Below are 14,803 nucleotides of genomic sequence, written 5' to 3' on the forward strand. Positions count from 1 at the left end.
TAACCCCCTTGCTGTGGACTGAATTCCATCCCTAAAGTAGGATACTGCTCCCAGTTACATTCATTTGGGGCCTTGAGGAGATAATGAAGGTTCAGCGAGGTTGTGGTAGGAGCTAATCCAGTCTGACTAGTGACTTCGAGGAACATTTTTTTCCTGAGAAAAGCCACCCAGACTGTGGCATTTTGTTACGGCAGCTGGAACTGCCTGATACAGATCAGAAACATGGTTTTGTCTCTGTTCACATGGCATCTTCAGATCTGCTCTGTTCCAAAGGCAGGCTGATTTCTTGCACCCACGGGGTACCCGTTGCCCCTTTCACAGAGCCAAGGCCTCCAGTAGCAAATAATTAATTTATTTACAAATGATTTACACTTAGAAATCCTAGGCAAGCGAGTAGGGCGTGGGGTGGCACTTTGGCACCAGCAAGTCACTTGTCCGCACGGACAAAGGAGGCAAATACGCTGTCCTTTTGGTTGAGAAGTGTCTCTGGCTTGTCAAACTCCAGGATGGCACCCCTCTTCAGGACCATTACCAGGTCTGCACTTAGGATGGTGTGCACACGATGCTGGGTGAACAGGAGGAGCTGGTGTGTGTGGTGGGCGGGACAGCCGAGGAACCCTGTCCTCCCCCAGCCAGGAGGCCACTATGCCTCTGCCCCGCCCCCACTTCTTTTCTCATGTAGCTCTGACAGACCTGAGGCAAGGGTAAGCTTGAACTTTTGTTCTCTATTCCTGAGTGCTGGGATCACAGTGTTAGCACCACGCCCCAGTTTCTGCAGTGCTGGGGACTGAACCCCAGGCTTCACAGCTGCCAGGAAAGCACTCTACACAGCCCGTCTATCTCCTGTCTGAGGCGGTGCTTCTAACCTGGGGTGGCTGTGATCCAAACCCTCTACCCTTCTCTCCTCCATAAAACCTTAGCTCAGCCCCCACCGCCCATATTCAAGACTTACAGACTCCCGCTCCAGGCTCTCACTCTCAATGAGAAGCAGCCCTCAGCCTAGCTCACAGGGCTTTAGGCAACAGTCTCTCTTGGAATCCAGAGAAATAGGGTCAAGGCCTGAGGCAAGTAAAAGTGTAAATCTCTAGACACCCCAAATTCTGCTGTGCCTTCTGCCAGCTCTCTGGACTCCCTGTCCTGAGGACTCTAGGGTCTTTTCCTGTCTACGGGAATGAGTCCACTGGTGACAGTCCCAAAGGCGAGCTTTCCACCACACACAATGGCCCCTTACCGCAATGGTGACCACAGTGCGGTCTGCGAAGGCTGTCATCACCACTTTCTGGAGGATGTTTTCCTGTCAGGTGGAGGTAGTAGCAAGTGACTCATCTGCTCGTGGGTGGCATCTGGGATGGTTCTGATTCACCCCAGCTCCTAGTTCTATGCCCATCTTCTCTCTGGCTCTAGTCCCAGAGGGCTGACCAGGTTCTCAACACTCAAGGACTGGACCTGCTTTCACCACCTACCCCTTGATATGAATTAAATGTCAACTTGAGACTAGGGACCAGTCTACGCCAGCTGCTCCCTAACACGCCACCCCAGGACCAACCGTAGCCATGTCGATGGAGGCAGTTGCTTCATCCATGATAAAGATGCTGGTCTTCCTCACAAAGGCCCTAGCCAGGCAGAACAGCTGCCTCTGGCCTTGGCTAAAATTCTCCCCTCCTTCCGTGATGATGGCATCTGGAGAGGCAGAACCAGGTTAGTTCTGCTGTGAACAGAGTAGCCCCATGACTTGTGAGATGTAAGCAGCACATGTACAGGGCCCACGGATGCGGCTGTGTCAGGGTATGTGCAGGGATGATGCAGCCGATACAACAGGGCTGTCACCTGCATGGATACAATGTGCGGTGGCCATCCTGGGGCAGTGCACTGCTGGCCCTGGGCAATCCTGAAGCCTGGGCCAGAAGGTTGAACCAGCGATGCCAAAGCGTGTCTAGCCCCACGGTACCTACACCATGGCTCTGACTGGTCCTGAACTGGAGCAGCATCCTCCCAATAGGTTGTATGATGCCTGTCTTTTATCTGTGTCCACTGTGACTCCTCCCCAGGGCAGGTGGACAGGCAAAGCAGGACTAAAGATACACTGTGATATGGCGGATTTGCTATCTATCTCCCAGGGACCCTGAATGTCCCGTGCTATACTCTGAGCTAGGTGAGTTATGTGACCAGAGGCAAATTGTTTAACCTTTGAACCCAGTATGCTGAAAGGTGGGGCTACATGGTCACCGACTTCTTAGCTAGATTCAGAGCTCCAAACTGGGGGCTCATCTTAGCCATGGGTGTGAAGTTTCCCCTGCAAACCCATCTGCGCAAGGAGCAGTCACCCAGGCCTCCTGGCAGCGCCTTCACCACCAGCTTCAGCTGGGCGATCTCCAGGGCCTCCCACAGTGTGCTATCTGAGCACTTCTTCTCGGGGTCCAGGTTGAATCTGTGGGGAAGCACACAGAGCCCTCAGGGAGCAGGGTTCTGACTTCATCCCCAGAACAACCTAGTGCAGGAGGGGTGCACTGAGGAGCTGGCAGTGAGCTTCTGTGGGGGACCCAAAAGCGCCTGCTTAAGCCTAATGAAGGAGGCCGAGAAGGAGGCCTGCTGGAGACTCCCCATCTGTGCTCAGACAGCAAGGCTGGCCCGGAGCTCTCACCTGATGGTGCCACTGAAGAGGACCGGGTCCTGCAGAATGATGGACAGGCGTGAGCGTAGTGTGTGCAGTGGCAGCTTGGCGATGTCAATGCCATCAATGATGATGCGCCCTGTATGGTGATGATGTCATAGGTCATGTGCCACCAGGGTAGGAGTGGTGCTGGGAACGGATTCAGCCTGGGACACGGATCCCAGCGAGGATCCCGAAAGGCAATGACTGTCATGGGGCTTCCTCTGACATCCCAACTAGAGGCCAGGACTGAGGTCTTGCCTGGTGACTGTGGGCACACTTGTGGCAGCTAACACACAAATCACCTTCAAACATATCCACCATTCGGAAAAAGGCCAGAGAAAAGGAGGACTTCCCGCTGCCTGTGCGGCCGCAGATCCCAATCTGGAAGCAGAGAAGCAGGAGCACCCTGTGACCCTGGGGTATGCACGGGTGTGGGAGGTCACAGCACTGTGACCCTGGGGGGGTGCACGGGCGTGGGAGGTCACAGCACTGTGACCCTGGGGGGGTGCACGGGCGTGGGAGGTCACAGCACTGTGACCCTGGGGGGGTGCACGGGTGTGGGAGGTCACAGCACTGTGACCCTGGGGGGGTGCACGGATGTGGGAGGTCACAGCACTGTGGCCCTGGGGGGGTGCACGGGTGTGGGAGGTCACAGCACTGTGACCCTGGGGATGCACAGGTGTGGGAGGTCACAGCACTGTGACCCTGGGGGGGTGCACGGGTGTGGGAGGTCACAGCACTGTGACCCTGGGGTGCACAGGTGTGGGAGGTCACAGCACTGTGACCCTGGGGGGGTGCACGGGTGTGGGAGGTCACAGCACTGTGGTCCTGGGGGGGTGCACGGGTGTGGGAGGTCACAGCACTGTGACCCTGGGGGGGTGCACGGGTGTGGGAGGTCACAGCACTGTGACCCTGGGGGGGGGTGCACGGGTGTGGGAGGTCACAGCACTGTGACCCTGGGGGGGTGCACGGGTGTGGGAGGTCACAGCACTGTGACCCTGGGGGGGGTGCACGGGTGTGGGAGGTCACAGCACTGTGACCCTGGGGGGTGCACAGGTGTGGGAGGTCACAGCACTGTGACCCTGGGGGGTGCACAGGTGTGGGAGGTCACAGCACTGTGGCCCTGGAGTATTGGGGGATGTGGGGATGTGGGAGGTCACAGCACTGTGGCCCTGGGGGGATGCACGGGTGTGGGAGGTCACAGCACTGTGGCCCCGGGCATGTATAGGTGGAGGAAGTCACAGTGTTGTGACCCTGAGGGGTGTGCTGGTATGGAGGTTACAGCGTCTCCTCTCGTCTTGGTTTTCTGACCAGCTTCTCTTTGGCCAGGCTGGAGCCAGGGTCGAGCTTGCTTCCTATGGTGGTTGAGAGGGGGCTCTCTCGGGGACCCAAGAGTAGAGTACAGGTAGAGATGGCTAGCTGTGCAGGCCTAGGAATGAGTCTGCAGGGAAGACCTGCATCTTGTTTGGTAGCGGTCCAGGAGGGAAGGCCCTGGCGTGCTCCCATGTGCACATGTACGGCAGGACAATGTGGGGTGGTGAGTGTCATGTGTGGAGATGGATTGGCTTCTCCACCTGCAGTCAGGCCATGCCTGATCCTACTGCTTCCTGCTTCTCAGGTCCTAAGAGAACTTACATGAAGGACTGATACAGAGACCAAGAGAGTGACACAGAAGGGCCAAAGGGGAAGAGACAGGCAGGGGTAGAGATACTGCCCAAGCCAATGACAGTAAGGTAAAAGGGTACCAAGAGGGACAGAGAGACAAGGGCAGAGAAAGAGAGACGCGGCAGAGACGGGCTGAACGAGGACAGGACTCAGAGTGCTGGACACTGGCAGCCGCTCTCTCAGCCTCTGCTCTGAGGCTCAAGGGAGAGTTATGGATCCCTTGCAGAGAAGAGGCCCCCTAAACTAAGGGAGTCTGAGATGTCTGCCTCTGTGATGGGTGGGGTCTGAGGGTAGGAAGAGGGGGTCCCACCCAGCTGACCTTCTGTCCTGGAGAGATGAGGGCATTGACGTGCTTCAGCACGGGCTTCAGGGAGCTGTCATAGCGCACACTCAGGTTTTGAATTTGGATCTTCCCTTGGTCTGGCCAGTTCTTGGGGATCAACGATGGTGCTGAGGGCCAGGCTGGGGTCAGACACCAGACGTAGGCCCCTCCTAGAACCCCGAAAGGCTACCTCCCCACTCCGGGAATACCCTCTACAGGTTCTCACCCAGGAGCCCCTCGTAGCTCTCCGCCTCAGTTTTCAGAAGTGCATGGATACGCTTCACAGCCCCCAACTGAATCTCCATGTCCGCCAGGTTCCTCACCATCCAGTTGAGGTAGTTAGAGACCTATGCAGGCAAACTTGTCACAACGGCTCGGTGGTCACCACTTTCCTCTTGGCCTCCCAGATGACTCTGCTTACTCTGAGGAGGACTAGGAGCCACTGGACACTGCCTGGGCAGGGGCACCCTGGAGCCATGAGAGGCTCTTCATCCGTCATTCAGCAAAGCCTAGGTGGGTGTCACTGTCTCCCCCATATCTCAGTGGAGGGCAGCGCCCTGGGTTCCCAGGAGGGCACCTGACTCCTCCCTCCCCCACCCGCTGCCACTCACCATCAAGGCGTAGGTGAGGCCCAGGCCTACCAGGCCAGCAGAGAGCTCCCTGTGGAGGGAGTTGGAGATGGAGGTGGCAGCCGCAATGAGCACCACACACGCTCCGATGTACTCCTGAGAAAGGACAGCGGCTGGCCCGGGCTGTTGTGGGTCAGAGCCTCACCTTGGGGCAGAGAGTAGCTCAACCAGCCTGAGCCCGGCCCCACACTCCCACAGCATACACACAAGGGGCTGGTGGAAGCTGAGGCCTAGGAGGTAATGTTCACTCCAAGGTTGTGCACCCTGCTTCCTAAGAAAGCGTGTCTCACCGGCTCCAATAAGCCTTCACGTGTGTGTAGCAATGGCCTACTGAAGGCACACATTTGCCAGCTACCCACTTCGGACAGGATCTCATAGCCCAGACTACTAAACTTCATAGTCTTTACTGCTAACCCCAGAGTGCTGGGATTACAGACATGGTGGGAGAGGCAAGTACTCCCCAGCTGAGCTGCATCCCCAGTCCCAACACCTCCACTGTCCTTAATGTCTACATCCTGAACATGCCCACTTTCCTTGTTCCTAGAACACTTCTGGGGTCTATGGGGTGGAGATGCAGGTTAGATGTGGAGGGCTGCCAGGGCTGGAGAACAGGAGGGCCCTCGGTCCCCACCATCAGTCAGCCCCTTTTCTGTCTTCTATGTTCCCCCTGTTCCAGCCCCACATTCCTACCAGAACCCTGTCCAGGCCCCAGGGTGGGATGGCACTTGCCATGCGGACTTCCAGCCACCTGTTGGCTGCCGTGAGGAAGAGGGAGGCAATGTTGTTGGAGTCTGTATATTCTAGAAGCTTCTGCTGGAACCGGGCCTCGTACCTGGAGGGTGAGCCAGATGTGACGGTGGGAGGTGTCCAGGTGGGCACTCTTGTCACTTACAGAGGGCTCTCAGCAGCCCCCAAACAGGCCTGCTCTTAGGTTGACCTCACAAGTGGTCCCTACCTGTAGGGCCCTGGTCTCCCTTATTCCTGTGGTGCATTTGTGGGGACAGTTTATGATCAACTTACTAAGCTTCCTGTGTGTATCTGTGCTATGCTTGCCCCGCCTGGTGGTTAGCTGCAGGGCATTCACTCCATTGATAATATGGTCATTTCCCACCTGACTGGGTGGAGATCGTGGTTAGCTGCAGGGCATTCATTCCATTGATAATATGGTAATTTCCCACCTGCCTGGGCGGAGATCCTTGTGCTGCAGTCAGGTAGATAAAAACTCCCCCAACGCTGAATAAAGTGGCATTCGGCTGATCTCCTTCCGAATGACCCTGGTCTCTCTGTGTCTTCTTTTCAATCTCCAGGCCCTTGCCCGACTCGCGTTCGGTACAGTGGCGCGCGAACTGTACCGAGGGTGTAACACCAAATCGGGTGTTACAATTGGAGGCCCCACTGGGACGATCATCGGCAACTAGACCCATCTGCGAGATCGGGAAGTAGGGATCCCTGAGAGGTCGCCCTCGGGAAGGCTGGCCAGCAGGTAAGAAATTGTGTGGCGAGGGTGTATTGGTTATGGGTGCAAGTTATTCTGTTCCTGTGTTAAAGGGCCGGTTAACAGGCCAGTTGTTAGGTCTTTTGGAAAATAAAGGCACCGGTATTAAAGTTGAGACAGCACAAGAGATCATTAAGACAGTTTTAGAGTTTAGTCCCTGGTTCCTACATGCAGGGGGTTTTAATATTACTGATTGGGAGCAGGTAAAGGCTGATCTTCAAAATGCACTGAAAGAGCGAGGGCCACAAGAATTCCCCGTGGCGATATTTTCACTATGGCGCTTGGTCAGAGATGCTCTTCTCAGTGATGATGTTAAAGTGAAAGAGCAATTAGAGAGTTTAAACAAAACCCTTGAGGAGATTCAGGAAATAGAGTCTGTGAGTTCTATTAAGAGTTTTGAGGAACAGGAAGTTTTAGGAACAGGAAGTAATAGAAAGGATATAGAAGAAGAAGAAGAAATTTTAGAAAAGGAGATCGCACTGATAAAAAAAAAGTTAGAAAAAGAGGAAAGGAAGGAAGCAAACGGAGATGTCTCCATGAGACCGCCTCCGCATAATCCTTGCACTACTGCTTCTGCCCCTATGGACTTAGAGGCAGAAATCCGAGAGATCCGGGACAGGTTAAATTATCTAAGTGGAGAGAAGCAGATTTATCCTGTTGTGGAAAAGATTGATCAACAGGGACAGAGGACCAGGCAACATAACCCTCTGGCTTTTAAGGATATTAAGCAGTTAAAAGAAGCAGTTATAGACTATGGAGCTCATGCTCCTTTCACTGTAGCTTTATTGGAATCCTTTGCAGAACTCAACCTTATACCCAATGACTGGATGCAGCTTTGCAGGGCTTGTCTTTCAGGGGGAGATTATTTGTTATGGAGAGGTGAAATGCAGAAAAATTGCAAAAAGACTGCAGGCAAAAATGCTGAAGCAGGTTTCCCCCAGAATAACCTTGACATGTTAACTGGGGAAGGACAATATGCTAGCTTAGAAGCACAGATTGCTTATGATCCTGCAATTTATGCTCAGATAGCTGCAGCGGCCGTTAAAGCTTGGAAAACTTTACCTAACAAAGGATCACGAGAACAGCTTTCAAAGATCCTTCAAGGATCTTCAGAACCTTATTCTAAATTCATTGACCGCCTTCTACAGGTGGGAAGCCGCATTTTTGGGGATGTGGATTCAGCTATGCCAGTCGTTAAACATTTGGCCTTCGAAAATGCAAACAAGTTCTGTCAGCAAGTCTTACGCCCCCATAGAGATGGAGATTTGAATGACTTTATCCGATTATGCAGAGACATTGATGGCACCCACGTGATGGGCCAGGTCATTGTTTCTGCCCTCAAGGAAGGCCAGGGTGGAGCTAGGCCTAGGAATTGTTTTCAATGCGGAAGGTCAGGACATCTCAAAAGGAACTGCCCTGCTGGTAAAGGAGCAATTAATCAGCCTAGAAGGAATCCAGGTGTTTGCCCAATTTGCCATAAGGGAGTTCACTGGGCCAACGCCTGTCACTCTAAGACGGACAGTCAAGGAAATCTTATCCCCAGGTCAAAAAACGGGGGGAGGGGCCTGCCCCGGGCCCCCAATACACAAGTGTACGGGGCCATGAGCGGAGCAGCAGCTCCCATCAGATTCATTCCTCAGAGAAATGCCTCACTGTCAGCGACCTTGTACGAGGCACCTCAGGAAGTGCAGGACTAGATCTCTGTACCTCCGCCCGAGTAGTATTGACCCCACAAATGGGTGTGCAAGCCTTGGGGACTGGAGTATTTGGACCTATCCCAGAGGGTTCAGTAGGTATAGTTTTGGGTAGAAGTAGTTCTGCGCTCAAAGGAATCAAAATTTTACCAGGAATTATAGACTGTGATTTTACTGGAGAAATTAAAATTATGATTGAAGCTGGTATGGGAGTCCTTGTCATCCCTCAAGGAGCGAGAATAGCTCAATTAGTGCTTTTGCCCATGTTTCGCTCTACTAATCCTTTCTTTAAACAAGAACGAGGGGACAAGGGATTTGGCTCCACAGGATCCCCTGGAGCTTATTGGGTTTCTAGTTTAGAGAATCGCCCCACTCTTACTTTAATAGTCAATGGGAAAAGGTTCCAAGGCCTTCCTGATACAGGGGCTGATTCTTCAGTGATTGCTAAAAGGCACTGGCCTGCAGCCTGGCCTCTACAGCCAGCCTCTACTACCTTGCAGGGAGTAGGAACGGCCAGTTCTCCAGAGTGCAGTACTCAATATTTAGATTGGGAGGACGAAGAAGGCCATAAGGGCATTTTTAAACCATTTGTCCTGGAACACCTTCCTCTTAATTTGTGGGGAAGAGATGTTTTACAAGCTATGGGAGCAGTTCTGACCACTGAACCTGTGCAGCGTATGCTATTGAAGCAGGGCTTTATCCCTGGTCAGGGTTTGGGCAAAAATCTGCAGGGGGATGTGCAGATTTTAGCAGACAAAAAAATAATACAACAGTCACCTGGACAGCATGCAGGGTTAGGAAATTTTTCCTAGGGGCCATTGCAGAGCAGCCAGAAAGCATTCCTATAAAATGGAAAACTGAAAAACCTGTTTGGATAGCGCAATGGCCCCTGAGTAAAGAAAAATTACAGGCTGCTCGTACTCTAGTCCAGGAACAGCTAGAAGCAGGACACATAGTGCCATCCACTTCTCCCTGAAATACCCCTATCTTTGTTATTAAGAAAAAGTCTGGTAAATGGAGGTTATTGCAAGATCTTAGAGCAGTAAATGATTGCATGGAAATTATGGGGGCAACTCAACCTGGGTTGCCTCAGCCTGTGGGTATTCCTGCAGGATATTATCTCTTAGTTATTGACCTGAAGGATTGTTTTTTCACCATTCCCTTGCATCCAAAAGACTCTGATAAATTTGCTTTCAGTGTACCTTCTATAAATTTCAAAGAACCTTACAAGCGCTACCAATGGGTAACATTGCCCCAGGGTATGGCCAATAGTTCTGTAATTTGCCAAATGTTTGTGGCACGGGTTATTGCCCCTATTAGGTATAAATATTCTCAACTGTATATAAGTCATTATTTGGATGACATCCTATTAGCTGGACAGGACCCAAAAGTAGTCCTTGAGGCTTTTGCTGACTTGCGAGAATGCCTAGCACATGCTGGGTTAGTTATTGCTTCTGAAAAGGTAAAACAACAGTTTCCATATCAATACTTGGGGCATCAGCTGTTGCAGACAGGAGTAAAACCGCAGAAGGTTACTCTTCGCCTAGATAGACTACGAACTTTGAATGATTTTCAAAAGTTGCTTGGAGACCTAAATTGGGTCCGGCCCAGTCTGGGAATTCCTACTGGAGACTTAAAACCACTTTTTGACATTCTGCAGGGGAATCCAGACCCAACCTCCTTTCGTGAGTTAACACCTCAAGCAAGGCAATGTATTACTCTAATTGAAGGAAAGCTTGCCTCTGCTCATATTAATTATATTGACTATAGTCAGCCACTACTGTTGATAATTTTCCCCTCCAAGCATAGTCCTACTGGAGTTTTTTGGCAGCAAGGACCCATCCTGTGGGTACATGAACATGTGTCGCCTGTAAAAATTGTTATCTCTTATCCATCAGCTGTGCTACGTGTTATTCAGAAAGGATATAAGCTTAGCTTGCAAACTTTTGGAATGTTACCTGATAAGGTTATTACACCTTATACCCAGGCAGAAATAACTTGGTTACAAAATTTTGCTAAAGATTGGACTTTATTTTTGTGCACTAATCCCTGCAAGTTAGACAATCATTATCCTTCTGATAAATTAGTCACCTTCTTTAAAAATCATCCGGTATGTTTCCCTAAAGTTATTTCTTTGCAGCCTCTGGCAGGGGCACGAAATGTGTTTACTGATGGATCTTCCACCGGGAGAGCTGTAGTAGCCTCCCCTCCTGATTTTGACATTCAGTCTGTTAATACTAACTCTGCTCAGGTGGCTGAATTGGTTGCTGTCCAGATGGCCCTAGAGAAATATGCTGATATTCCATTTAACCTTTTTACTGACAGTCAGTATATAAGCAAAATTCTTGCACCGTTGGAAACTGCAGCTTATATTGCCTCTGTATCTCGAGTCCAGATGCAGTTATTGGCTATTCAAACTTTGCTTTGGGCCCGATCTGTACCCATTTACGTAGGGCATTTGCGGGCTCATACTGACCTCCCTGGTCCTTTGAGTGAGGGAAACGCTTTGGCTGATCAGCTTACTCGTCAGATTTATGTAGTTAGTCAGGAATCTTATGAAGCTGCAGAAAAAGCTCATAATCGTTTTCATCTCAATGCTGGATCTTTAAGATTTCATTTTAAGATATCTCGAGAGCAAGCCACTAATATTGTTAAAAAGTGCTCTCTGTGTACAGAACTTTTAACTGTTCCCCATTTGGGAGTTAATCCTCGTGGGCTTGCCCCTAATCATTTATGGCAAATGGATATCACCCATGTTCCTTCTTTTGGGCGCATGCAATATGTTCACGTAACCGTGGATACATATTCTCATCTCATTTTTGCCTCAGCTCACACAGGAGAAAGATTACGAGATGTAAAAAGTCATTGTCTCCAGGCTTTTGCCTACATGGGAGTTCCTAAAACTGTAAAAACTGATAATGGACCAGCCTATACTAGCACTGGCTTTGCTAAATTTTGTTCTGAGTTTTCAATTTCTCACAAAACGGGTATACCTTATAATCCTCAAGGACAAGCTATAGTGGAGCGAGCGCATCGTACGCTCAAAGCCTATTTGCATAAAACAAAAAAGGGGGAATATGGTTCCACCCCCAGAGATCATTTATCTTTTATTTTATACATTTTAAATTTTTTGACTGTTGATGCTCAATCTCATACTGCCGCTGACAGGCATTGGCGGCCAGATTCTTCCGGGATGCCTCATGTCAAATGGAAGAATCTATCAGATGGCACCTGGCATGGTCCAGATCCTGTACTGGTGTGGGGAAGAGGGGCTGTTTGTGTTTTCCCGCAGGATGCTGACAATCCAATATGGGTACCTGAGCGGCTGGTGCGTGCTGTGGATTTTCCTGTCCAAAAGCCTGAAGACAGGACAGAGCCGAGAGATCAAAGAGATTCTGGCTTGTCAACTGAAGAGTTGCGGGTTTCCTGAGGAGCTGGCTGCGGTGGTCCGAGTGCCAAGGATTGTTCCTCGCCCTTCTACCTATCTATATCGGCAGCCACAGCTGTTGCTGCCACAGCAGCTAAGCTGCTGGATTTTTTATTAGTCAGTCAGTTGCTTCCTGCTAGCACAAAGGATACCTTCTCAGGGCAGGTTGCAAATGCCGTAGCCATTCAAATTGAGCTAAATTTACAAATGAATATTGCAGTTAATTTTGCTCTTGGTTGTGGTTAAAGACCACTGCTAGATGTTACAGTAATAAGCTTATTGCTGTTGTTTACGGACCCTGAGGTGTACAATTTACAAATTGGCTCTCAAAATTATTCTAGTTAGCTATACCAGGGTTATTTTCACCAGTGCTGAGACCTTACTTAAAAGGCTCCAATTTGGGCAGAATTATTAAGGATTGAGCAAGCACAGTCTCCTTAAAGGATGCTTACATATGCTGGAGCATCATCTTCATGGTCATGATGCCAGAGCCAAAGGCAAGCTCAGGTCAATGTTGCCACGTGGCAAGTCCTCTTAGCTATTGCCCCAGAGAATCTTTCAGCACAAATCTGGCTGAACTCAGTGATGGATGACTAGTGAGCCAAAGACGGGAAAGGCTTTTGGGGGGCTGCCTCAACCTAAGACAGGAAATGTGTTTTGACCTGGATGCTTTCCCATGACGGGTAAGGGGTATTGCCTGACGTCCAATGCCACCCAAGACAGGCCTAGTCATAATTTATACAAAAGGGGGACCTGTAGGGCCCTGGTCTCCCTTATTCCTGTGGTGCATTTGTGGGGACAGTTTATGATCAACTTACTAAGCTTCCTGTGTGTATCTGTGCTATGCTTGCCCCGCCTGGTGGTTAGCTGCAGGGCATTCACTCCATTGATAATATGGTCATTTCCCACCTGACTGGGTGGAGATCGTGGTTAGCTGCAGGGCATTCATTCCATTGATAATATGGTAATTTCCCACCTGCCTGGGCGGAGATCCTTGTGCTGCAGTCAGGTAGATAAAAACTCCCCCAACGCTGAATAAAGTGGCATTCGGCTGATCTCCTTCCGAATGACCCTGGTCTCTCTGTGTCTTCTTTTCAATCTCCAGGCCCTTGCCCGACTCGCGTTCGGTACAGTGGCGCGCGAACTGTACCGAGGGTGTAACACCAAATCGGGTGTTACACCTACCCCTCTGTCCGCCTCTCTTCTGCTTCTGGCCCACAGGTGTCCTGTATTTCTCTCTAAGGGGAGACAGCTTATTCTTTCAAAGTCACAAAATGTGTCCCCACTGAGAACATCAATGGTATCCAGGATAAAAAACCACGTCCTGGTCAGGGCCAGTTACAATCAGCCTTATCTCCTGCCACCACGATGCAGCAGCCTCCCAAGCCTGCTCTGGGTTCATGGCAACATCTCTCACCCCCAAGCCCTTGATTCATGCTTCTTCCATCACCTGGAAGCTTTCTCTCTTGTTCTTTAAAAATCTGGTCCCTTCTCAACTCTCAGGCCTGACCTTAACTGCTGCCTCCTCAGAGACACCTCCATGGCTCCTCTCCCCCACCCCAGGGGCTACCCTGACTCCTCCCTACCCCTCAATGGCCACTCCGCACCTCTATAAGCCTGTCTCTGCAGCCTGTTAGCTGCTCAGAGTCTGCTGGAACACTCACTCCTCTAGCTGAGCACCATCCGGCTCGCTCACCAGACTGGGGAGGTGTGAGGAGGGCAGTGTGTGTGCGTGCAGCTTCGGAGCCTGGCACTATCGTGAAAACATTACGGACAAGTGAGTTGACCCTCTGATAAGGCCTGGCCCTCTCAGGCAGGTAGGATTGTTCTGGACAAAGATCTCTGGGCTTTCTGTCTCAACCTCCAGGCCTGGTCATTTCTCCTGCATCACAGTACACAGACCTGCCTCCTCTGATGGTCTGGGCTCCTCTGCCACCTCCTTCAGACGCTTAGAAGTACTTGTTTAATGATGAACAAAGAGACCATGAGAAGCCATCTTGACACTAAACTGGGAAAAACCAAACTTGGGCACTCAGGGGGGCTGCCACACCTTGTTGGGCATATGCCTATTCCTGATACTATTTGTTCTACTGAATTATTTCTGGGCAGAGGACATGAATCTGAGGATGAGAAACTGCATCTCTGAGGTACAGGGAGTGTGCATTGCACAATCAAGTGGTGAACATGTGTGTGTGGGTGACAGGTCTGAGGTGAGTCCGAAGCTTTGGCACGGGAAAGGTTTGTGTAAGTGCGTGTTGATATGTGCATGTGCGTGCACGCGTGCCCAGGGCAGGGTGAGGAGCGTATGGGGTTTGAGGGCCCATGTACATGACAGGGAATTCGAGGCAGCTGATGGTTATGCCTGAGGACTGGGAAAGAGCTCTACAACAGTGCAAACCCAGACAGGCAACCAAATGCCAGGAGCACACTAGGATCACGGTTTCTTCCTGGGCTAACATCGTGGGGACACTGATGTTCAGCGTGGACTGAGGGTCTCTGGGCCACACCGAGACCAGTGTAGGTCACTGTGGAAACAGCTGTTTCTGTCCCAGTCCCCTCGTGTTGGGACGCACCACTCTGTATGGATCTGCCTCCTCGGAAGGAGGAGCCACTTCTACCAGACTTTGCTTTTGTATGGCAGGCCCAGGAAGTGCTTATTTGATGATGACCAATGAGAAGCCTGGGTTTTAGACTCACACCTATGCCATGTGGCTATTGTGAGGATGACTGTGAGTAACTCGTGTGTAATATTTAGCCCTTGGCACTCCACCAGTGTGAAGTCAACAATGCTAGTTAGTGTCTACTGGGGCAGACTTCTGGGCTAAAGCCAGCAAATGAGCCACATAGTGCAGTGATTAAAAGTCTTTTCAAATGTAGGAATCATTCACCACGAGGAGCAGGGGGTGGACTAGGCAGCA

At 50.9% G+C, this 14,803-nt stretch overlaps 1 protein-coding gene across 2 annotated transcripts in view; it reads right to left on the reverse strand.

Moving 5' to 3' along the window:
* Window positions 1-332: 332 nt before the first annotated feature.
* Window positions 333-14,803, reverse strand: part of Abcc8 (ATP binding cassette subfamily C member 8) — a 76,879-nt gene continuing 62,408 nt past the window's right edge. Inside the window, exons 30-39 of one of the 2 annotated variants that reach the window (XM_075953020.1) lie at window positions 5,999-6,101; window positions 5,252-5,365; window positions 4,867-4,987; window positions 4,638-4,768; window positions 2,956-3,034; window positions 2,642-2,750; window positions 2,325-2,428; window positions 1,547-1,680; window positions 1,232-1,294; window positions 333-565 (exon numbers count right to left, since the gene is read on the reverse strand). In XM_075953020.1, coding sequence (XP_075809135.1) covers window positions 428-565; window positions 1,232-1,294; window positions 1,547-1,680; window positions 2,325-2,428; window positions 2,642-2,750; window positions 2,956-3,034; window positions 4,638-4,768; window positions 4,867-4,987; window positions 5,252-5,365; window positions 5,999-6,101 — 1,096 coding nt within the window. In that variant the 3' untranslated portion in view covers window positions 333-427. The remainder of the gene's footprint in view (window positions 566-1,231; window positions 1,295-1,546; window positions 1,681-2,324; window positions 2,429-2,641; window positions 2,751-2,955; window positions 3,035-4,637; window positions 4,769-4,866; window positions 4,988-5,251; window positions 5,366-5,998; window positions 6,102-14,803) is intronic. The other variant, XM_075953021.1, reaches the window with a different exon arrangement.

This window comes from Microtus pennsylvanicus, chromosome 18 (genome assembly GCF_037038515.1).
Source record: "Microtus pennsylvanicus isolate mMicPen1 chromosome 18, mMicPen1.hap1, whole genome shotgun sequence".
NCBI classification, from domain to species: Eukaryota; Metazoa; Chordata; class Mammalia; order Rodentia; family Cricetidae; genus Microtus; species Microtus pennsylvanicus.